The sequence below is a fragment of the Equus quagga genome, chromosome 22, assembly GCF_021613505.1.
Source record: "Equus quagga isolate Etosha38 chromosome 22, UCLA_HA_Equagga_1.0, whole genome shotgun sequence".
Taxonomy (NCBI): Eukaryota; Metazoa; Chordata; class Mammalia; order Perissodactyla; family Equidae; genus Equus; species Equus quagga.
The window spans coordinates 3,955,810-3,981,210 of record NC_060288.1 but is presented as its reverse complement, the minus strand read 5'-3'; the positions used below and the strand labels follow the sequence as shown (position 1 = coordinate 3,981,210).

The following is a 25,401-nucleotide window of genomic DNA, read 5'->3' as shown; positions in this document are numbered from 1 at the left end:
TGTACCTGTGTACATGCGACCCTAGAAGGCCTATCTGGTTTACAAACTGATTTGTTCTTTTCTTTTTCCTTTTGTGGTTGTCAATAACTGAAATTTGACTAGACCCATGGATATCAGGTGAGTTCTCTGAAATCTTTCATTCACTTTAGAATCCATGCTAACTTTAAAAGCTTACAATAAAATGAAAAAGAAAGCATACCCAATTGTATGCATAGTAATATAAACCATGTAAAAATGACTGAAAAAATAAGACTAGAAAGAAATGTCCCAAAAATTAATAGTCCAAAAGTTACCAATGGTTGCCTCTGCCTTGTAGGGATTATAGGATTATTTTCTTTACTATGTTTTCCAAACTGGACATAATAAAACAAGTAAAGTTCAATGCAAGAAAAAAACTTCAATTCTCTAATTCTCTATGATTCTTTGAAGATCTGAGAAAGATCTCTCGTGTCATAACCTCTATGGAAAGCCCAATTGCGGGCAGTGCTTGCCACAGTCACACAAGAATTCCTTTGAAATGTCTTATTGTTACATGAGCGGGAGCTCGTGGGACAGATCTGGTCCAGACATCCTTAGGCTCCTCTTTCCCTGGAGAGCAAAGTTAGGCTCTAAAGTGATGTTGCCTCTCCCGTCACCAAACCTCAGCTCAATGAGGGGTTCAGTGTGAAGGCTGCAGCTCAGGAGATGGAGGCAAGCAAGCGTGAAGACACCATTTCCTGCTCTAATGTAACTCTGCAATGGTGGAGTTCCTGACTCATTGTTCTTTTGTGTTTGTTTTTCATCTTTTCTCATGTTTAATATGTTAGAGACAGAAGTGATTTATGGAGTGCAGTTTTTAGGTTTTGTAAAATAGGTCTATATCTGAATCCATATGATAACAGGTAATTTAAAAATGATTTCTTTGTAACAACCTTCCAGCTCTCACTCTATTATACAGCTTTTGGGGGAAAAAATACTGATTAGAAAGAGCACCAGCCTGAGTTAAGAAACTATGCCTGACCTGGTCCTATGACTAATCAGCTGTATGATCTTGGGGAAGCTATTTTGCTCTTTGGGTCATAGTTTCCTGTCTGTAAAACAGGAGCATGGAATTAGCTGTTGCCGGTGGTCACTGTAGCTCTAAGACCCCGTGCTCCTGATCGTAGTGGTATGATGAGCCATAGATTGGCCCCATGCAGAATTGGCAGTACCTGCGCACTCATGCTTCAGCTGTTCCATTGGGTGGATTGTCTAGGACCCTGAGGGCCATGCTAGACTTTGAGAGTGCTCAGATCAGGTGAACTTGGGCTTGACTAGATCTGTTCCCTTAACTTCTTGAGTGTTGCTGAAGGTAATGCTCATCCGTGGGCTGTCCTCTGGAGAGGGGAAAGTTGTTCACTGATTCCACCTTGCACTTACAGTTGTCTAACTCCGAGGGCATCTGTGGGGCCAGACCTCTCTAACCATGTGGTCATCTCCTTTCCAAGGAACTTGGACACTGTCATCTCCCTTCCTGGGGGAGAAAGCCTGCGTGGCTTTATACTGGTGACTGTGTTGGTGGAGAAAGCAGCAGTCCCTGGGATTAAGGTATCTTCTCACTCACAACTCTATCTTGTTACTAGGAGAGAAATCAGTCTGACTGGGCACCCCCCAGGCCCTTTCCCTGCGGTGAATTAATCAATAGAGATGAACACAGGCCTTTTTCTACTTGGTTTATGTCTGACCGACAGAGATCTAAGTTCTAGCCCACAGAGATAGCTCCATTTTCTCAACTCCTAGGAAACTTGGAATTGTTGAATTCGTGCCATGCCTAAAGATATTTAAGTTAGGTTTGTGTCCTCTCTCACCACCTTCCCTGGTAAGCGTATTTCGAGTGCTTACCGTGACCTCGGTAGAATGAGCAGCTGCACCATAACAGTTATAGCTTCCTCTTTCACTCTCAGAAGTGAAACTCTGGAGTCGTTTACCTCTCATCTGTGTGTTTAGTCCATTGAAAGATACAGAATAAAATATTGGTTTTCCAAATACACTCTGATAACGTAGAAACTGCTAGACAAGGAAGAAATCATCATGGAGGGGGCTCTGGAGCTGGGGCCTCTACAGAGTCTGTCTGATTTTATGTAAGACAGAGCTCAGGAGTGAAGTTATCCTACTTCATGTTGCAGAAGTAGGAATGATCGTAATGTGTGATGAATTCAGAAGAAGAAAGGAGCAAAATGATAGAATTAGGCCCCTGAGAGGTATAAGAAGTAGCAGTCAGTGGAAAGATCCAGAAAAACCTAACCAGGGGTCTACCTGGGAGAAGCCCAGAGAGATTTTCCTTTCAAGCAGAACTCACAGCAAGTCTAGTTTAGGAGCACTCCCAGGGGAGCCCTGCCAAACAGTCCGGCAGTCAGAGGGGACTCTTCTCCAGGATTCCCAGCTCTGCAGCTCACTCCACCTCAATTCACTGTAAGTGAATGAATCTCCTCCCCAGGCACTTGTTCAGGCAGTGAATGCCATCTTGCAGCGCAGCCAGGACTCCCTGCTCCAAGCCTTGCAGCGACTGAGACACTGCATTCAGGACATCACCAGAACCTTGGGACAAATGCACGGTATGGGGTCCTGAAGGCTGAGCACTCTGCTGTGGGAAAAGGGCCTGGAGGTTGGGCAACAGCCACGAGATGGCGCTGGTGTGTCAGCTTTGTTTTAAGGTAACCTGTTGCTGTTCATACAATTGGGCAGTGATCTCAGTCTTCAGGGGTATTCTGGTTTTGTCCTTCTTTAATTCTCTTGTGATTAGGGTAGTTTCCTCTCTTCGGTGGCCGTATATTTCTTTGCGTGTTGAGGTCTCGTGTGAAGCTTGGGAGGAGGGAATGGGTGCACAACGACTGATTGTGTGCTCCACCCAGCAGTGTTAGTCTACTGCAGAACAGAATGTGACGAGAGAGTTTGTCCTAACACTTTCTAATGCCCCTATCATTCTTTTTCTTGGGTGGGCAGAGACGACTGACCTTCGTTTTAGGTGCTCCTTCTCCGTGGCTACTGCAGAGATGAGTTGTCATGGGTGTGGCCAGTTAAGTGGCCCACCCTTCCTGCCATTGGCTACATCTTGTTCCGGTGACTATATTCCTTTTCCAGTGTCTGGGCAGCTCTTCAACTTCCTCTATCACAAGAACCTGAAAAACGTGCCTGGCATGTGTTTAAGGAGGGTGTAGCAGAGGGGTGTGATCTCTTCGTCAAGGGAGGAGCATCCAAATTTCTCTGAATCCTGCTTCACTGAAAAAAAGAGGGATTCCGGGAAAAGAGAGTGTTTACAGGAAACAGGAGAGGAGGAAGGGAGAAGGAGACAGATGGTGCCCAGCTTTATTACTTTTTATTAAAAGAGCAAACTGATTTGTCATCCCAGACTCTTTGCACTAGGAGAAGTCCATCTGAAGTCACAGGGTTATGTATTATTTCCGTTCAACTTCCATGTTTTACATTTCAGATTCACATTTCCTCCATTTCCCGAGTTTTAATTTTAAAGCCATCCTGATCACATCAGTAGGTCCTCTGCCCAGCAAACTCTCCAAACTCAGTGAGATGGGTTTTAGCTGTGCCAGGATGCCCTGAGTTTGTTACTAGGATATCAAGATCCTTAGAGGTACATTTCAAGGTGTGTTCAGATCACATGAATGAGCAGGAGTGAGACGTTTAGAAGGTGAGAGGCCCTCCTGTCACAGCACATGTGCAGTAAGATGGCACACCCGTGTCTGACTGTCACAGGCTTTCCTAGTGCTTATTTTCAGAGTCACTTCTTCAGCCAGAACCAAACCTGATGCTCTCTTGATCATCCTCTGCAGGACGTCTGACGACCTGGGGAGGTGCCAGGGCTACTTCCCTTGTTTCCCCCAAAAGCAGATTTTCCCACAGAGACAATTTATTTTGAAGGTTTTGCTACCAGTCACTACAGTGAAATAGAGGAGTGTATCAGACTGCATTTTCCAAAGATGGCCACAACAGCATCTTCCATCCCATATGCTCCTTTTCAATGTGACCTTGACACTCCTCTCACCAAGGGTGGAGTCTGTGTCCCTGCTTGTGACGTAGGCGGGCTTGTTACATGCTTGTGATCAGTAGAATGCAGCAGAAGTGACACCGCATGACGTCTGAGGCAGGGCTAGAAAAGATGAGGCAGCTGCCACCTTGTCTACTGAGCTACCGTGTAAAAAGTCCACCTACCCTGAGGCCACTGGGCTGTGAATGGGGATGCCAACCGCACAGACAGGCCATGTATATAGGTGCTCCCGTTGACACCTGGCATGGGAGCAATGAGCCCGCAGTTGATTCTAGGCCCCTATCTTCAGATCATCCACACTCTTCAAGTCTTCCCAGCTGAGGACCCAAACACCATGAAGCAGAGACAAGCCATCCCCACTGTGTTCTGGCAAATTCCTGCCCTGCAGACTCCGTGAGTGTAATACAATGCTTGTTTTAAGCCACTGAGTTTGCAGCGGTTTGTCGTACAGCCATAGTAACCAGAAAAATGAAATTATAAAAATAATAAATATTAGAAACTGCAAGGTTTAGGAATCACACAACTTTCTTCTGCAAGATACGTAGGGCTTGACTGCACTCCTTCCCTCTGCTTTTGTTCCCCAAGATGGAGCTTACCGCAGATTCCGAGCTCAACCTCAGCAAGAGTTAGGTGCTTTACTCTCCTCCTTCAGAAAGTCCTGCTTTCCAGGCCTGTAGGCCTGAAGCCATGCCCAGGGCAGAGGAGAGGCAGCCTTCATTTTAAGGCTGCAGTTCACACTTCTAAGGACCTAAGTCGCTAGGCCTTTGCCCAGCTCACGCTCAATTTCCACTTCCTGGTTTTACACAGTTTTCTCCACCGACTGGAGAACACCAGAGCTCTGTTTTCACAGCCTGACTCCCTTAGGGCAGAATCCGTAATAGCACTGCCTGACGGACCTCCCCTCACCGTGCACCGCCTCCTGCAGGGTCTGTGTCTCCCTCTTCTTTCCATGCTGGGTTAGAGAGAACTCGACCGGGTCTGAGCTCTGTGCTCCGCTGGAAGGCTAACATATATTCAGATTTTCAATCATCCAGGTTATACAGCCATGTTTTTTGACATGCCTGTTAATAGCTCCTGTTCTCTAAGAATTAATTTTCTCCCCAGAAAAGCTGAGGGATAATTTTCTCTGTGAAAAGCCATGGAAGTTTTTGCATTGTATTTCCTTCTGAATCAACACAATTTTCCAACTTCTGCTTGACCTATTGGTAGGTGTAAGAATTCTTCTTTTAATAGTAACGAGGAGCCAAAATGTTTCCTTCTGACAGTTTGGTATGAGTTTAAATCAGGTTTCTAAATCAGTAGGTTGGTGCTAACCTGTAAAGTGAACTTCTGTGGTCGTCCTCTTCTGATTAGCTCACTTAATTTTCTCTAAGGAATTGTCCGTCTTAACTTGTGAACTTATTTGTCTAAACCTAACTGGAAAACAATTAGCACCGGAACTCTTCTCTACTAAATGCCATATGATGATACGACTGTGTTCACATTTCTGAAGTTGTCTTCATGCATAGGTTAGCTACACTCGGCGATCTGCCTGCACCCACGTCATCTGAGCCACCATCTCTTCCCTAGATCCAGTTTTATCGTGTCGGCCCCAAATCTGTAAGCACAAACAATCATACATACACAAAGCCAATTCTCAAAATATTGTAGAGTTTTATATATCTTCACAGAAGAATTCTTGGGAGTATAAGGAAGAACTTAAATTGCATATCATACATCAAAAATATCTGAAACTCTACAAAGATTATGATGATGATGATGATGATGATTTTTGGTGAGGAAGATTGTCCCTGAGCTAACATCCGTGCCAGTCTTCCTCTATTTTCTATGTGGGTCACTGCCACAGCATGGCTCGATTAGGGATATATAAGTCCACACCCGGGACCTGAACCCATGAACCCCACACTGCCAAAGTGGAGTAGACAAACTTGACCACTATGCTACCACTCCAGCCCCAGCAAAGATTATTATTGTTTTATATGGTTAAGATTCACTCTGATTTGCTTACATATCGATAGCCTTCTTTGCTCTTGACGCCTTTATAGGCATTTCTTTTGCCTGAAGTGTATCTGCAGCGTTTCCTCCAGTGAGGGTCTGCTGCTGCTGAACTTGCTCATCTGAAAATTACCTTATTCACTCCAATTCCTGAAGGATATTTTTGCTAGCAACTCTTTTCTTTCAGATGTTGAATAGATCAGTACAATATCTCCTGGTTTCCATTCTCACCATTGAGAAGGTAGCTGTCAGCCTGTTGCTTGTTTGGAGGCATTCTGTTTTTCCTCTGTCTGCTTGTAAGAGTTACTCTTTATCTGTCTGTCTTTCATGTTGTTCAGTTTACTGCATTTAGGTTTCATTATGCTTCTTTGATTGGTATGATTCATCACTCTGGACAGTTCTTAGACATTAAATCTTCACAAATTGTCCATGCCTCCTTCCCTTCTTTTCTCCTGCTGGAACCTTAACTGGGAATCTTAAACTTTTCCACTCTACCCTCCATTCTCTGGAAGTCTTGCTGTTATTTTCCATCTTTTCTTTTTCCTCTCTGCAGCATTCTGGATTAATTCTTATGATCTAATTAATTGATTTTTCTCTTCAGTTGCTTACAATCTGCTGCTAAATACATACATTGAGTAGGTTATTTTGTTTTTCATTTCCAAAAGTTATATTTTATTATCTTCTGAACTCTTAGTTCATTTTTTGTAATTTGCTGTTAAAATTTGATTTTGGTTTTCTTAAACATAGTAAGTGTGGTTGCTTTATAATCTCTGTATGGTAATTCTGATAGTTGAAACACGTTTCTGTGTCCTTCTTGTTCCTTATTTCTTTTTTTCCATTGGTTCTCATGTGTGCTTGATTTTTTTTCCTCCACTATTTCAAGTTCATTGTCCTTGAAACATTGTTTTTAGGCAGTCTTTTGTCACCACACTAGGGTAAAGGAATATTTGTGTTTGGTTATTCCTAAAATCCTGGACCATCTTAAATCAAGTTCAACAAGTGAGAGCGCATGTACTAATCGAGCAATTGAACTTGGGCTGAAAATGTGCCCAAAGTGGTCACAACTTTTTAGGGACAGATTTTGTTTTTATCCTGCTTTGCTCAGTAACAAGGTAACCTTTGTTTTGTCTCCTGTGGCAGGCAGGGGTGGGGTGGGAGCTCTGATTCACACTGAAGTTGAGGGTATGGATGTTGGGGGCTCCCAGGTTAACATGAGGAGGGTATCCTGTAAAACTCCTCACCGTGGCTGGGACCAGAGCGTTACTTCTGGCACCACACACAGAGAAGCCGATAAAACCAAAGCCTGAGGCTTCCCTGGACTGGCAGATGCCTTCAGGGGAAAGTGGCTTTGCCACTCTAGGTTTATGCCTCACTCTCTGGGTTCCTGCTTTCCCTTAAAGTTTTGCTAAGCGCTTCCTTGCCGTCTTTTCAGCTCTTGGATGCCTTTAATATGTTTTCATATTTTATTCAGGTTTTTTCGTTGTTTTTAGTGGAAGGATAGGTCCAAATAAAATAACACTCATTACCACAAATGGAATTCTCTTTCTGGAATATCGTTTGCATCTCCTCCTTCCCGTTTTCACCATCCCTTACTCTCGACCTGGCTCTCATCATCGCTTGCCAGGACTCCTGCAGTTGTCTTCTAAATCCTCTCCTTCATCTGCCCTTTACCTAATCTACTTCATTCTCTACACAGAAGCCTCAGTAGACTTTTTTTCTTTTTTTTTGAGGAAGATTAGCCGTGAGGTAACTACTGCCAGTCCTCCTCTTTTTTGCTGAGGAACCTTGGCTCTGAGCTACCATCCATGCCCATCTTCCTCTACTTTGTATGTGGGACGCCTCCCACAGCATGGTGTGCCAGGCGGTGCCATGTCGGCAGCCGGGATCCGAACTGGCAAACCCCGGGCCACCGAGAAGTGAAACGTGCAAACTTAACGGCTGCACCACTGGGCCAGTCCCACAGTTGACTTTTAAAAATGAAAATCAGAGGCCTGCCCTGTTGCCTAGTGGTTAAGTTCCCATGCTGCACTTCAGCAGCCTGGGGTATGCGGCTTCAGATCTGGCATGGACCTACACGTTGTTTGTCAAGCCATGCTGTGGCAGTGTCCCACATACAAAATAGAGGAAGATTGGCACAGGTATTAGCTCAGGGACAATCTTCCTCACCAAAAGAAAGAAAGAAACAAAAAAAAACAAGCAAAGCAAGTTGCAGCATCTTTACTCTTAAAACCCTTCAGTTTCTATCCGGGCACAGTCGTATATGGTAACCTCTAGAGATATGTGGCTATTGAACACTTGAAATGTGGCCAGTGTGAAACTAAATTCTTAACTGCATTTAATTCTAATTATTAAAATAGAGATTTAAAAGTGGAATCAGTGTAAAATAGTTTTTTGTTAAAAACAGCTTTATTATTAGGAAGACTACATTTCACTTAACTGTTGAAATTTAGCATCGAAATTGAAGTGTAGAATAAATTTTAAGTTTGTAAATTTATACACAGAATGTCAAAGACATTACCAAAAAAAATCTCATCAATAATTTTTATATTGATTACATATTGAAATGATAATATTTTGGATATTTAGTGTTAAATAAAATATGATATTGATATTAATTTTGCCTTTTTTGTTTTTTGAAATATGATTATTAGAAAATTTAAAATTACATATGTCAATCACATTATATTCTTATTGAGCAGGACTCCTTTATCTCTTATTCTAAGGATGAGGCCAAAATCCTTAACTTATTCTGTAAGACCCAGCATGAGCTGATCCCAGGCTCTTTTAATTTTAATTTAGCTTTGTTTGACACCATGTTTCCCTTCACTCCTTCTTTCTGACACCAGCTTTTAGTTCCTGAAAAGAGCCTCCTTCCACTTCAAGGCCTGCCTACGCACTGCTCCTTCAGCTTCAGGCATTCTTCCCCGCACCCTCTGCCTGGTTAACTCCTACTTATAGTCACATTCAAGCCCTGGTCTCATCCAGACATATATAGCTGCTTAAACTCTACTGACAATGCTACCAAAGCCAGGAATGGGGGAAGGGACTGGAGTAGTGGCAGCAGCAGAAGACATGAACAAGAGTCATCAAGGAAAAGGACTGAGGATGGCAGAGTTTATATGATCAGAGGCAGAAGGGGATGCCAAGGATGCGTGCATGCCATTTCAAAGCTGGTTGAAAGAAATCATGATGCTTCTGGCAAAGATCTGTCATTTGGAAACTTGATTCAAGCTTCCAAATTGGTGGATTGGTCATTGATTTTCAAAGTAAATAGGGAATATAGAAGAATGACAAACTTGCTTTCAGACATGTCACATTTAAGGTGACAGGGAGACATCCACTGGAAATACGTGATTTAAAAGTGGGGATTACACAAAAACGATACAGTTTCGTAGTCATGACTGTCAGATGTATAGCTGGAGTATGCTTCTATGACACTTTGTCTTAGGTGTCATTGGCTGTGCTACTCCCCCGAGTGGGACCATAATGAACGTTAATAATGTAATGTGAAAACGCTGCAGGAATTCTGGGTCTGTGGTTTTACAGCACAGACCCAAAGCAGGGATTTGCTGAGTTTTGCTCTTTTTAAAGGTCACTTCTCAGTGTGAAACCTAAATCCCCACCCCTGAAAAGTTTAAAAAACAAGTTTCCTTAGGTTTTCCAAACAAAACAAAAATAATGCTTAGGACACAAAATTTTCATGAGATGAGTGTAAACTAGTCAAAACCAGATGTTATATTTTTCTTGAGATTCACTTGGATTTAAAAGAGAAAGATGCTTGAGCAATATGTTTTGTGTTTTGCTGAACAACAGCAACAGAAACATCTGGCCAGGTGCTAAGTGGCCCCGGGCTTGGCCTTGGGCAGAAGCTGCAGTCCCCCCGTTTCATTTTCCCACTCCACTAGGAAGCCACATGACGAGGAGGCGGTGTAACTCAGATGTGTCCTTAGAGCTTCTCTGTTCCCATATTGTCACTGGCTTTTAGGAACCCCCCTTCTTAGCCAAAATGTACACATTAGATCCAGAAGCAAGAGTGCCCCATGATAATGAGGATGAAGTTCTCCACTTGGTATCCTCTGAACAGTGTTCCGAGTCAGTCCCCAAAATATATTCCCTACTAGTTTGCTTGAAATTTCTCCCTGGCAAATCAACTTTTGGGGAAATGAAAAGAACACTGGACTCAGAATCTGAAGACTGGATTCCAGCTCTGACTCTATTAATAGCCACATGACCACACTAATCTGGGTCCTAGATTCTTTTTTTAATAAAATATTTAACGTATATACAATATAGAATAAGTAAATTGAATATATAGGAAAATTGTAAAAAAAAAATACCCTCATACCCAGCTTCCAACTTGATAAATAGACTGTTACCTAAAACTCTGAAACCTTCTGTGTGCTTCTTTTCAACTTCATTGCCCTAAACATTTCTTCCAGTTACCATCACTCTGATTGTGATATTAATCATTCACTTTCACTTTTTAGTAATTTCACTGTTAAGAATTATTCCTAAACATCATATTATTTTGTTTTATATGTTTTTGAATTTTACATATAAAGAATTGTATGTTTTCTTCCTGCAACTTGCCTATTTCATTAAGGGTTTTCCATGTTGGTCATATAGACGGAGTACATTTTCACTGCTATATAGTATCTTCTTGTATAAATAGACTGTGATTTGTTTGTTCTCCTGCTTATTTCTTGTTGTTGTCACTGTTTTGGTTTGGTTTGGTGTGGCTTTGCTGGTTTCAGCAATCCTGCTGCTACAGATGCGCGTGCGCTGTGGCTCCTGGCATGCTCAGTGGGAACCTACGAACATCAGTTTTGCTAACTGGCACCAGACTGTTCACCAAGTGTTTGTCCTGACTTAAAATCCCACCTCACCAACATTTAGTATTGTCAGCTTTATTCTTATTTGTTCATTCAGTTATTCATTGATTGATTGATTGCCAATTTTATATGCTCTGTTTTTTTTATACTATGATGCTTTTTTAACCCAGCTTTATTGAGATATAATTGGCATATAACATTGTGTACGTTTAAGGTGGACAACATGACGATTTGATGCATGTATATATTGGGAAACGATTACCACAATAAGGTTAGTTAGCACCTCTTTCACCTCACATAATTACTTTTTTTGTGTGTGTGGTTTTTTCGATGGTGAGAACGTTTAAGATCTACTCCGTTAAGAGCTGTCAAGCATCCCCTGCGGTATTGTGGCCTACAGTCCCATGCTGCGCAATGGGTCCTCAGACCTTACTCCTCTTACAACTGGGAGTTTGTACCCTTTGAACGACATTTTCTCCTCATTTTCCCCACCACCCAGCCTCTGGCAACCACCAATAGACTCTGTTTTTATGCGTTGGGCTTTTTAAAAATTCTTTTAGATTACACATAGAAGTGAGAGAACACAGTATTTGTCTTTCTTTGTCTGACTTATTTCACTTAGCATAATGCCCTCAAAGTTCGTCCATGTTGTTGCAAATGGCAGGATTTCCTTCTTTTTATGGCTGAATGGTATTCCATTATTCCATTGTGTGTGTGCATGTGGGTGTATATGCAGATACATATTACATTTTATTTCATCATTCATCTATCGGTGGACACTTAGATTGTTTCCATGTCTTAGCTATTGTGAATGGTGTTGCAATGAAGTTTGGGTGCAGGCATCTCTTCAAAATAGTGATTTAATTTCCTTCAGATATATACCCTAAAGCGGAATTGCTGGATCGTATAGTAGTTCTATTTTTAATTTTTTGAGGAAGCTCTGACTGTTTTCATGGTGACTGTACTAGTTTACATTCCCACCAACAGTACATAAATCTTCCCTTTTCTCCACATTCTTGCCAACACTTGTTATTTCTTGCCTTTTTTGTAATAGCCATTCTAACAGGTGTGAGGTGATATCTCACTGTGGTTTTGATTTGCATTTTCCTGCTGACTAGTGATGTTGAGCATCTTTTCATGTACTTGTAGGCCATTTGTATGTCTTCTTTGTAAAAATATCGATTCAGTCCTTTACCCAGTTTTTAATCAGAATATTTGTTTTATTGTTATTGAGTTGTATGAGCTCCTTATACATTTTGGATAATAACCCCTTATCTCATGTAAGGTTCACAAATAGTTTCTCCTGTTGATGTGTGTTCTTCTCTGGATTTCAGTGAATTGTCTTAGTGTTTTTTGTGGTTCACTGAGTTTACTTAAAATAGGTATTTTGAATTCTTTATTAGGCAAATCACAGACCTGCATTTCTTTAGGGTCAGCTACTGGAAAACTACTTTGTTCCTTTGGTGGTCTCATTTCCTTGATATGTCGTGTTCCTTGAAGTCTGGCATTGCTGTCTTCGTATCTGAAGAAGCAGTCAGCTCCTCCAGTCTTTACTGACTGGTTTCAGGGGAGAAAGACCTTCCCTCTGCCCCGCTGGGGATTCTGAGGCCTTCTCACACCTGTGGCTCTGCCTGCTCCATGCTTCTTGCTCCCTCTTGTGGCAGAATTCATAATTGTGTCTGCCTTCTCTGGATCCTGCAAAACCAGGCCAGGGGCTGACATTCTTCTGTTTGCTGTTCCTAGGGCGGTACTGCATGTCCCAGTTGGTGTGCTTCTCCCCCTCCCACAGAGTCAGCCAGCTTGCTGCACGCTCTCACTAGCCATCTGCAAAGGCTCACTCTTGCCACCACCAGGAGTGTGCAGAAGCAGCTGGCCATGGGGTGTGAGGTGTGTGGGTGTGCGAGTGAGGCACCCTGAGTGCTAGGGGTGCCCATGGTCCAGTTGGGGGGATCTGCAAGTGAGACATCCCCAGTGGCTGGCGGGTGGGTTTCTTGCTGGAGTCCGTGAGGTGGTTAGTAGGATCCTCATCCCTTTAATGCCCTCCAAGAACCCTATCTGACCCTTCCAGCTGCTCCCCACCCCCTAGTCCTCCAGTCGTGCAGCACAGCTCAGGATTCTGGAGAGGGTAAGAAAGAAGTGGGTTTCAGGCCTTTGGGGGAGCCAGGCACTCACTCACATGCTCTCACTTTCCCTTGTGGGAGAAATCACAGGCAGAGAAGGTCTCTTGGCACTAAGCTGTGCTGCCTCGGGGGAGGCCTGACCTGGGTAAAGACCAATGTTCTTATCCTCTTCAGCGCATCCAGTCTTGGATAGTTTTGCTCCAGTGGTGAGCTGGAACTTCTTCACTGGACTCCTGGACTCCCACAAAGGCTCTCTTGTCCATGGGCGATTATCTAAATCTGTGTTCCTTGCAGGGAAGACAATAGAAAACTTATTCCACATGATGATGACATCGCTCCTGCATTTCCTTGATTTCTAATTAAACTGTCTTCTGTGTGTGTGTGTACTCGTGAGTGCTCACCACTCATGTCCCTCTTTTGTGAAATGAATATCTTTCCTTTTTTTCCTAATGGTCTTTTATCTTTTATTTACTAAGTTTCGTAAGTTTTTTGTACACTCTGGAGGCTGGTTTTAGTTATATGTGTTGCAAACGTTGTGGTTTGTCTTATGCCTTTTGAAAGCAGAAGTAATTCATTGAAATATAGGCGGAGTATCTGTCATTTCTTTTATAAAAGCCTAGATTTTAAAAGGTCTTGCATGACAAATTATTTCATAATCATAGTTCAGAAATACATTTTCCCGCATTTTGTTCTGAAATTGTTGTTTTGTCTTCCACATTTTGGTCTTAATTCACATATGATTATTAACTATATGTAATATGATATAGGAAATAAATTCAATTTTCCTTCTGTTAGTAATTACTAATCTATAATATTAGCACAGTCTTACATTAGATTTTCTTAAGTGACTGGAATTATTTCCAGGCTCTCTGTGCTGTTTCGTTGTCAGTCTGTCTTTCCTTACACCAAGGCGTCTGTCTTGAAGAGCAATAGTTTCATAGTACTTCTCATGTTCAGGGAGAGAAAACCTCCCCATCTTGCTCTTCTCCTCTAGGGGTGCTGGTCCTGTCTTTGAGCCTTGACTTTTATATAAATTGTTAGAATCAGCTTGTCAAATTTCATTTAACAAAAATCCCTATTAGGAGTTTTGCTCAAATTGCATTAAATTTCTCCAAATATTAATTTGGATAAAAATTACATGATTTTGATATTATATTCAGTCTTTCTGTCTTGTGATCATGGCAGGTAGAGAGGTAGAGAATAGCATAAAAGCATTAACTAAGATTCCTGGACAAGCTACCCAAAATCATGTCTTCATATTGCTGGATAGTCTTATTCTGTCACATGGCCTGAAATTTATCCAGATAGAAAACTCTTTTTCAGACAGAGTTCTTCTTTTAGATATTGATACTGAGTTTTCTTGTCCGTGAACATGGACAAGTTTTTCTTTAATGTCTTTAATTTTAAAAAACTTCTTTCAACATAAGAGACTTAGATAGCTTCTGCTTTATTCATAGTTACTTTATATTTTTGTTTCTAGTGAATATGGTATATTTTGATTTAACTAACTCCTAACTGTTTGTTGCTGGTTTACGGAATGAAATTTATATTTGAATATCAACCTTGAATCTAGCACCTTGATAAACACTCTTTATTTCTAATAATTATCTGCAGGTTATCTGGGTTTTCTATCTAGAAATTATATCATTTGAGAATATTGTTGTTTTGCTTTTTCACTTCCAATATTTATAACTTTTATTTCTTTACGAATTTTTTCTCTTACTTCTGGCTAGGACTCCTATTACAGTGTTGAATGGAAGTGCTGATCGTTGTTTTGTTCCATATTTTAAAAGATGCATTTTTAATATTTCAACACTAAGTATAGCATGTACTATAGGCTTTCTGTGGATTCCTTTTATCAATTCAAGGTTGTTCCCTCCTGCTTGTAATTAGCTGAAATGTTTTGATCATGAATGGATATTTTTTACATTTATTGAAAAGTTTTTACATCAAAATTATTTTACATCTACTGAAATAATCATGTGAGTTTTCCTCCTTAAATATGGTAAGTTGGGTGAAATATTAAATTATGGCCAGTTGTTACTGCTTCAGCAAAAATTTGTATATAATACTTAGCATTATTGTGGGAACAGAGCACTAAATGAGAAAGACCCAGAAATTGGGCCCAGAGAAAAGTTCAACGCATGGGCATTGTCACAGCAGAGCAGAGAGAATGTGACACTACTCAGGAGCATTGGGAAACCCCGAGGCTGGAGGAAGACATGAGTTACGTGAGCCCATGGGGCTTCAGAGAGAGTGGAGATGCAGGACCAGTGAGGAGGTGTGATGGTGGAAAAGGGAAAGCGATGTTATTATTTAGGTCTCATAAAAAAGATGTTTCTTTTTCTCTCAGAAACAAAGAGACATAGACAGGAATCTGGTTAAGAGAAACATACCAGGTCACAGAGGGGCCCCATTATGCCAAGAAGAAAGAATAACCTTCAAATGTTGATAAAAAGAAATTTAGTACACATGTGAGGCCCTGCTTCCTTATATACAAGTTAACAAACGAGTGGAATCAATTATCCCCAAGCATTGGCTGAGATTGAGCAATAGCTGCACAGATTAATGAATAGAGCTGAATGAACCTGTGTCTGACCTGGTGTGGCCGTCCCTGGGCAGGAGACTCTGCACCCCTCTGTCCTTCGTTGACTACGCAGAACTTCCCTCGGGCGTGCGTGGCTTTAGTTCTCCTCTCTTGTGAAATCCTTGAGAGAGGGCATTCTTTCCCTTGGCTTTTTTCCTTTCCACTTCCCACATTCTCTCAAACATCATGTCTGTTTAAAACATTAATTCTTTAAATTGGCCTTGATCTCTCTTTTTGTTGTTCTTATTAAGTACAGAAAAAGGAAGTACCACAAATAGAAAAGGGCAGCATTTGGAATGGTTTAAAAGTTCTGTCAGTGCCACTGAGGGGGGACTACAGGAGAGAACATTCCATCCCCCTCTTGCTGCCTTCATCCCAGGTTTCTGCGTAGATCAGACAGAGCAGGCGGCCCAGGAGAGCAGCAGGGCCCGAGCACATGTAACCAGTTGCTTTTTTTTGCCTGTAGTAAAGTTCACGTTTTGATTGCTCTTCCAGATTATGTAGATCCAGATGTATTTTATACAGTCATCCGGATATTTCTCTCTGGGTAAGTATAGTTCAACTATTCTCCTGCATGAGGCCTCTGTAGCATTTTCCAAATTTATGAGACAAGAAACAGAATATTCTAGAATAAAAAGTACAACAAATAACCCTTGGTGGCAAAGTAATGACTTGGATCCACTCTTAGATAAAAGAAGTGGCGTACAATCTGAGTGACAAATGACACCGAAGGTGGAATGTTTAATTTTAGAGTAATTGTCCTTAGGCCATCATTTTAGATTCATTTGTATTCACCTTAATGACAAAAAGTATGGTGACAGAAAGGAATAAAAGCCCAGTATGCCACCCACAAAGCTCTATCATTTATATCCACTCTCTCCCCTTGTCACCAAGGCGGGTAGAGGTATAGACAGTACCTTAAAAGCTTTCTTCAAATATTCCTGTAAGAGCTGCTCAAGCCACTTTTTCATATTCCTGGGTACTCTTCTTTCGTCACATGGCCTGTAATTTCTCCAGATAGAGAACTCTACTCTTAGATGCATTTCTTATTTTAAATACATTAGTCATACCTTGACATATTTTAATGAGATCGCTTTCCTATTCATGTTAACTAAGAGGAAAAACAATTTTTAATGATGAAAAGCGAAAAGTGGAGGTAGTGGATGGAAGAGGTGAAAAATGTGAAATAGATATCATCCAGTGTGCCATCTTGATAACCAGGAGATGTTGTTGATAGAAAGCATCTGAAGCTGTGCCTGGATGTAGCAAGAGACCTGCCAAATACTAAAATCAATAAGTTTATTGATTTATCAGTAGATTTGCTGGCATATTTCATTGGTACAAGAAGGAGTGCAACATGTCCTAAGTATTTTGTCTAGACTGGGTAGGGCTGGAGTGTGACAGTCCAAGCAGAGGCAGCCTGGGTGGGGATTCCTCCTTATAGGGGCCAAGAGTGGAAGCAAGAAGGTTTCTAGAGACTACCCTGAGAGTAATGAGTACCTGGTTTATGGGGAAAGGAAAAGGAAAAAGGAAGGGCGCAGAAATGGAACTGGGAGTGTGTCTCAGCGTTTCCACTTTCCCCATCCCCCTCCAGACCTGAAGCCCTTCCCAGAGAGAAGATCCGTCCTGTAGGCCTCTTCTTGTTCTCTGTACTTTTTGCACGTAGTCAGGGTCAAGACAAAGATCTAATTGCAGAAGAGAGATTCTAGCACAAATATTAAGTAAAATATGCAGACCTGCTTTGGTGGGATCAGACAAAAGGAAAAAAAGTAATTTGTTCAATGTTTTAAGGAGCCTCTGATTTAGGAAGCACCTAATTCTGGAAAATCTATTTGTGCTTCACTTTTCTAAGTTTGTATTCATTTTCCATTGTCGTAAAACAAATTACCACAAATTAGCAGCTTAAAACAACACACCTTCATTACCTCACATTTCTGTAGGTCAGAAGACCAGGCAAGCTCAGCTTGGTTCTCTGCTTAGGGTCTCAAAAGGCTGAAGTCAAGGATCTGCTGGGCTAGGGACTTATCCAGAGAATCTGGGGAAGAATTCACTTCCAAACTCATTCAGGTTTTCGGTAGAACCCAGTTCCTAGGGGTTTTGGAACTGAGGTCTCTGTTTCCTTACTGGCTGTCAGAAAGGATCTGCTCTCAGCTTCTAGCGGCCTCCGGCATTCCTTGTCACATGGTCTCCTCCAGCTCAGCAGTGGCACTTAATCCTTCCAGTACTTCACATCTCTCCGACATCTTCTGCCACTTGCCAGGGAAAACTCTTTGCTTTTAAGGCCTTACTGGTTAGATTCAGTTTAGTTAGATAATCCAGGATAACTCCCCATATGAAGGTCAACTGATTAGTAGCCTTAATTAATCTGCAAAGTCCTCTTTGCCTTGCCATATACTATATTACATTGGCAGGCATGCTGCCTCATAATATTAACAGTTCTAGGAATTAGGATGGGAATCTGGGGAAATATCTTAAAAATTCTATCTATCATGATTAGATGAACACCAGAGAGTGAGTTTCTGTTCATTAAAATAAGTTCTGGGTCAGTGACACATTTTACCTGTGAGCTACATAAATGCACCCCTCTCTTTTTGGCTTTCAGAAATATTTCCCATGTAGCTAAACGAAGTGACCAGTGTCAAATCCTAAATATCTTGATAAGTGTTAATGGCCAAAAGCATCTGGCTTGTTGAGAATTCCCAAAAGGATTGTCTTGAAAATTCTAAATCCACTCCTGTGTTGTTGATCTGTCCTATTTTTGGCTTATTAGTTTTGCTTATTTACTTCTAAAAAACATTTTTATTAAGGAGAGTTGAGAGATTTCATCTGTAGATGAAACATGTTCTCTTTATTTTCTACTCACATTGAATTCCTCAGGGGAGTTAACAGTCCCTGTGGAAAAAAATGTCATCTCATTTTTTTTTTTTTCTGTTTAACTTCTCCTTTTCTTGGGTTTGCTAGAAATATGCTACGAGAAAGGCTAAAAATAACCTTGCCTACAGAGATTTGAAAGGAAATAATTCCTTTCCTTCACAAACAGCAGTTTGGGCCTGAGGATGCATGGGTGCAATCCTTGGGCTGTTCAGAGAAACCCGATTTCCTTCCTCAGACTTATCTCATCCTAAGTGGAGAATATGGGCTCTGAAAGTAGATGCCCTTCTCTTTCCTTTTTTGACTTTCATGCTGGTGTTTCTCCATCACCTTCAATGAGGCTTCAGCATAGCCTCTTCAGGTTGGGGCATGAAAAGGAGACTGATTGATGTCTCTTGGCTGTTTGAGCATCTGACGGCTCTTTTAAGCTGGCAAGGTCCTTTCAAGAAATACACTCGGATCTGCCTATTCTACATATATAATATCCAATTATAGAGTGGTATTTTTTTCATTCATTCATTCAGCAAATATTTAGTGAGTGCTTACCATATGCCAGGCACAGTTCTAGGTGCTGGGAATGGAGTGGTAAAACAAAACAGCAACTTTGTTCCTGTGAAGCTGACATTTTAATAATGGAAGACAGATAATGAATAAATTAATATAATAAAGGCAAGTATTATACAATGCAAGCCCTGCTTATCTAGTGGTTAGGATTTGGTGCTCTCACTGCCGTAGCCCCAGATTTAATCCCTGGTCAGGGAACTGCACCACTAGTCTGTTGGTTGTCATACTGTGGTGGCTGCATGTTGCTGTGATGCTGAAAGCTTTGTCACCAGTATTTCAAATTCCAGCAGGGTCACACCTGGTGGACAGGTTTCAGTGGGGCTTCCAGACTAAGACAGACTAGGAAGAAGGACCTGGCCACCCACTTCTGAAAAAACTGGCCACAGAAACCCTATGAATAGCAGTGGAGCATTGTCTGATACAGCACCAGAAGGTGAGAGGGTGGCACAGAAAGACTGGGCAGTGTTCTGCTCTACTGTCCACAGGGTCACTGGGAGTCGGAATTGACTCCAGGGTACTAACAACAAATCACACAATACATATTACAACAATAAGCGATATGGGGAAAGGTAAAGCAGGCTACAGGGCGTTATGAAGTGTTAGGGGTGGTGGATGAAGTTTCTTATTTATTTATTGTGATCTGGGAATGCCTCACTTCTAAGTGATGTTTAAGCAGATACCTGAAGCAAGTGAGCAGTCAGCCACCCAGATACCTGTTCCAAGCAAAAGGAACGAAATTACAATGACCCTGAGGAGGGAGCATGCTTGTCTTGGAGGAAGAGCCGTAAGGAGGCCAGTTGTGCTTGAATGGATTAGGTAGGCATGGGGAGAAGGAGAAAGGTACAAGTGAGAGCAGGAGGCCAGATCCTGCAGAGGCTTGTTGGCTTCTTTTCTGAGTTAGAGGGGCATCACTGGCAACATTTGAGAAGAAGAATGACATGGACTGTCTTAAGTTTCACGTCATCACTCCATCTTCTAGGTGGAAAATAGACTATGTGAGAGCAAGAATAGAAGCAAGGAAGGTACTTGAGAAGCTGTGACCACAATCCAGGGTGGTGGCTTGGACGAGGGTGGTAGCAGAGAGGCATTGAGAAATGGTCAGTTCTGGGTATAGATTGAAGGTGAAGTTGACAGGACCTCCTACTGGACTGCATACAGATGGAAGAGAAAAAATCAAAGACGCCCCTAAGGTTTTTGGCCCTATCCACTGAAAGAATGGAGCAGCCATTTTCTGTGATGCAGAAGACTATAGGAAGAACAGCTTCGGCAAATCGAGAAGTCAGTTTGGGACATGTTCATTCCTATGGAGATCTCTAGGAGGCAGTTGAATATATGCGTCTGGAATATAGGGGAGAGGTCCAGGTACAGGAGCAAATTTGTAAATAGTCCTAATATAGTTGGTTTTTAAATCCATGAGGCTGGACAAGATTACTTGGGAAGTGGGAGTAGTGAGAAGCTCAAGGACTGAGCCCAAGAGAGTCCAACACTTGGAAGTGGTCATGATGGGAAGGAACTAGCGGAGGAGACTGAAATGACTATATAGGACCATCAGCCAAATTACAGAGGAAAATCTGAACAAGTGTGGCCGTTGTATTTGGACCACTTACCACAGTAGCAGTCCCGTCTTCAATATTTCTTCCCCATAAAATATTGTTTAGAAATTTTTATCAGGACCAGTGTCCTGAACTCTGACAAGTCCCAAAATTTCTCTGGAACCCATTTAATTCTTCCAGAAGCTTTAGGAAGTACCTACAAATTAGGAGAACTAAGACTCAGAAGGATTTGTACAAAGCTACAAAATAGTGAAAGGGGGAGCAGGGATTCCAACTCACTGTGAACAATATGACAAAATGGCTAATATTTATTGAATGCTTAATACGTTCCAAGCACTAAGGAGGTACTATTTTAGTGCATTCTCACAACCACCCAATAAGGTAAATACTAATATTACTCTGATGAGGAAACCAAGGCTCATAGAGGTTAATTAACTAAGCTAAGGCTCACAGCTGCTAAACATCAAAGCTGAGATTAAATTCCATATCTCCCTAAAATAGACCTGTCCCTCCTAACAGCTACAGCATGTTATGATCTTATGATCAGAATCCTTCCTTTGCTCTTCCCACTTGTGCCCCTCCATGCTTTCTGTGCCTCATCTCTTTCTAGAGTCATATTGCTCCACCCACAAAGCCCACTCTGATATTCACGCAGTGAAAAACCACGGAACAACCAACCCAAAACAGCCCCTAAAGAAAACAACCCAGCTCTTACAGCATTTCCTACCTCAGGGAAGTATTTGAAAAGGTCAGGAACAGCAAGCTGAGCAGTCTAGCTGCGGCTTTTGTGTGTGTGTGACGTGTGTGTTCCCCTTCTCTTGGGCAAAGTAACTTATAGAATTACAGGAAGAAGGTGAGACGTCAACGTCAGCCTGTTACTTAAACCGTGAACAACAGGGAAGTAGCTTATTCCTGGCAATAAGAGAAAAAGATTCTATTACTTAGTAAAGGTAGAAATCCACATATGGGGGTCTTGAGAAAATGAAAATAGAAATTACAAGTTTGGGATTCAAGTTGAGATTCCCCCATTCTCTAACAATGTGGCCCTGGAGCCTTAGCTGCTTTGAGCTCTTTGCTTCCTCTTCTGTAAGAGAGGTGTAAAAATACCTGCCTTGATCTACTCAAAAGAAGTCAAATAAGAAAATGAGTGTGAAAGTGCTTTATAAACCGTAAGGCATCATCAGTGCACGTGTGTGTGTTCTTAGTGCTGCTGTTTTTGTCTCTTCGTGGAGTCACCCACATGCACTCTGTGCTTCTTCGAGACTCTGCCAACGAGCAGATGGGGAGGTGAGTAAGGTAGTTGAAGGTAGAAGGAGGGCCACCCAGAGACAAAAAGATGAAGAAATGGAATCGGGGAGACAGAATAAGAGAGGAGAGGAGAGGGGAATTCACTTCATCTGAGCATGCTAAGAGCCTCAGTTCCAGTTCTCCCTGTCCTTGACTTTAGCTTCCAGTACCCTGCAGGGTTGTATTATGTTCTCTTTGTTGCTACCCTCTGTTCTCTTCGTTTGCTATCCACAAAGTATTTCATAAATGCATTCCCATAAAGTCGGGTAGTATTTAGAACTGATAGATTCATGTGACAACTGTTATAACTGTTTCAAGGAAGGGCAAAGATACGTGTGTGTGGGTATTTGTATATGTGTTTGTACTCATGTGTGGGTGTGTGTGCATGTGTGTGCTTGTGTGTGTGTACTTTCGAATCTCTTCTTGTGGAGTTACAGGCCATCGCGGTGAGATGAGAGACGGATTGAAGATTGTTCTGGAGCCCCTAATTTGTTCCTGTTGATCTGAATTGATGTCATCTTTATAACTGAATTTTTCCAAGGAATATGTCATGGGACCAATGTCAAATGTTCCTCTCTAAATATTCTTTACTTCTCTGGAAAAATCCTTTAAATCAGGAAAGAGAAGGGCTGCTTTCTTTGGCCTCTTATGAAGTTGGGATCAAGATGATGCTTAAACGGCCAGCTCCATGGCTGAGTGGTTAAGTTCGCGCGCTCTGCTTCGGCGGCCCAGAGTTTCGCCAGTTTGAACCCTCGGTGTGGACATGGCACCACTCATCAGGCCATGCTGAGGTGGCGTCCCACATGCCATAACTAGAAGGACCCACAACTAAAAGTACACAACTGTGTACTGTGGGGCTTTGTGGAGAAAAAGGGAAAATAAAATCTTTAAAAAAAAAAAAAAAAAGGTGATGCTTAAGTACACATCCTGTGAAGGTACCCAGCCGCTTGCCCTAAATTTACCAGTGGAATCATGTCTGCTTTCTTGCTCGCCCTGTTTCCATATCAGAAAACATGTTCATAACTCCTAGCATCCCCTTCTTCTCTCTGACTTTTACTCTTGTTTAGATGGAGAGATAACCCAGCAATGCCTGCGGGGTTGACATATGAAGGAGTCTCTAAAGAGCCCCTGAAATACTCTGGAGGGAGTGCAGCGCAGAGCACAGTGCTTCATGCCTTCGATGAGTTCTTAGGCATTCGTCATAGCCAGGAAAATGGTAAGTCAGATATTTTTCTTTTTACTTTTCTCCTTAACAGGGAGGAAAAACAGAGGTATTTTTACCAACTGATAAAACGAAGTGTAGGTTAAAATGTCATAAAGTCTATACTTCCCTAAATTAACCAAGAAACTGTGTGCCTGCCGTATGTTATTGTAAGTCAATTAATATTGTATCTCAGCAGGATATTGGGTTTCGTTTCCAAATTTGTAAACATTGCTATATTTCCAGCTATTCACTGTAATTTTGTTTGGATCCTTAGGCAGTAGCTTCCTCTCTCTAGAGAGGAGATCTCTCTCTAGAGATCTAGAGTTGAAGGCCATGGCATTGTGTTGATAAGTCTGGGTAACAACTCATGGGTCTGATGGGTCGGAGCTCCTCTGCTAAAGCCCTTCCCCGTAAAAGTGGTGCATCGTCAAGCCAAGTCGATGTAGACCAGAAGAGGGGTCTACCATTCTAGAAGCTTGAAATTGCTCCTTTCGTTACCTCAGCCAAATGTTCAACAGCTGCAAAAGGCACTTGACAGTGCAGAGTTTTTGAGTTGAGTAGGAAAAAAAATGACTAGAGATGTCATAGGGTCCAGTCTCATCCGCAAAAGTCAGTTCTCTAGAATTATGATAATTTTTCATGGATTTTTGATGTTAGTGGTTGACTTACCATGCATAATACTGAACACATAAAGGATTTTCTACAAATTATCCATCTATATTTCTTATGAATATCTCCTGATTTGATTCTTAAACAACTTGACTTCAGGAGGCTATTACTAAACTAGCTGCTCATTCTCTATCTTCTTGCCCCTATAAACTTTGTAACTTTCCTCTTCCTTAGCACTCCCTCCAAAACGAAGCACTTAGGAAACAAAATTCAGCAGAGTATTTAGCTAATCGGTTTAAAGGTTTATGTCTTACCTTTGTGGATATCCCTCATGGTGGCTAGCTGGTGGCTAGCAAGACACTTTGTCCACATTTGATATGTGATATATATTTATGCATTGGCTGATAGAGCTAGTTCCAGCTCAGCGGAGATGTGCTTGCTTCTTTTCCCCTCCCCATCTCCTATCAACTGTCAAGAACGGGCATTTGAGTATTTGAAGTCTACAAGCAAAAGAGCCCGCAAAGTCAACTGGACAGTTAGGATGACAACAGCAGTTTTCGTTGCATCGATAGCTGGAAAAGCAGACAGGCTCTCTTATCTTTCCACGTGGAGCTATGACGTTGTTCTGGATTGTTTCTTTCAGCTGATTTCCTGCACAGAATGAGAGACTACATGCCTCCTTCCCATAAGGCCTTCATAGAAGAAATCCACTCGGCTCCTTCATTGAGGGACCACGTCCTGTCCTCTGGAAATGACCAACTTCTGACAGCCTATAACCAGTGTACGGAGGCCCTGGCAGAGCTGCGCAGCTATCACCTCACCATAGTGGCCAAATACCTCATCACGGCTGCAGCCAAAGCAAAGGACAAGAGACCCAGCCATCCCCCAGGACCACCCCAGGCCTTAGAACAGAGGGGCACAGGTGGAACTTCAGTGCTGAGGTTCCTGAAGAGTGTCAGGGATAAAACTTTAGAGGCAATCCTGTACCAGCATGGTTAAGAGACTGCCCTTCCCATGCAATGCAAAACCAGCAAACTCGTTTCCCTCGCCCCCTCCCCCTCTTGGTGGCCAGGTGGGCCTATAAAATCAAAGTTGAGTTTTGTCTAGAATAATCCGAAAGAGACCTCAGCCCTATTCACATTCCTGCTCTATAGAACTCTGTCTTCTCCTTTGTTGAGAGCTGTTAGTCTTCACAGAGGAGAATGTTCATGGCCAGAAATTTCCGTTCCTTATCTGATTGTTGGTTAATAGCAAACAGCTTTGGGCACTCTCTCATTCAGAACCCCACAGAGGAGCTAGTGTACCCCTGTTGTCTTTGCAAAGTGATAGGAAAACACTCTAAATTTCAGAAACCAAATAAAATTGCCTGTGAACAGATCACCTTGTTGATTTCTTGAAAAAACAAATTAAATATTCATGCATTCATTCATTCACTTAACAACTTATTGAGTTCCTACTGAGTACTGGTGTAAGGATTAGAACAGGGGTTTTTGTGGCTCTGGCCCAGCCCTCTTCTCCCTGCATGTGTTGAATTTGGTGGCAGGAGGTTGGAAATGCTCCAGTGGAGATGTGGAGGAAAGGAGAAGCTGACAATAAGACTTGGAAATCACCAGTATGAAAATGAATAGTTAACGATATGGGAACAGATGAGACTTTTCCACATGGTTTATACATTTGTAAATTCTATTTTAGTTTCCTTCTTTATTTTTAGAAGAATGATTCTTTCTCCTTACATTGAAAGTCTGTGTTTGTAAAATGAAT

At 41.9% G+C, this 25,401-nt stretch overlaps 1 protein-coding gene across 1 annotated transcript in view; it reads left to right on the top strand.

The window, feature by feature from the left end:
- The window catches only part of IDO2 (indoleamine 2,3-dioxygenase 2), a 54,485-nt gene extending 29,474 nt beyond the window's left edge, over nucleotides 1-25,011 (top strand). The window contains exons 5-10 of the mRNA XM_046648389.1: nucleotides 103-117; nucleotides 1,467-1,566; nucleotides 2,456-2,573; nucleotides 16,048-16,099; nucleotides 22,895-23,043; nucleotides 24,284-25,011. Of these exons, the coding sequence (XP_046504345.1) occupies nucleotides 103-117; nucleotides 1,467-1,566; nucleotides 2,456-2,573; nucleotides 16,048-16,099; nucleotides 22,895-23,043; nucleotides 24,284-24,639 (790 nt within the window). The 3' untranslated portion in view covers nucleotides 24,640-25,011. The remainder of the gene's footprint in view (nucleotides 1-102; nucleotides 118-1,466; nucleotides 1,567-2,455; nucleotides 2,574-16,047; nucleotides 16,100-22,894; nucleotides 23,044-24,283) is intronic.
- Nucleotides 25,012-25,401: the final 390 nt, after the last annotated feature.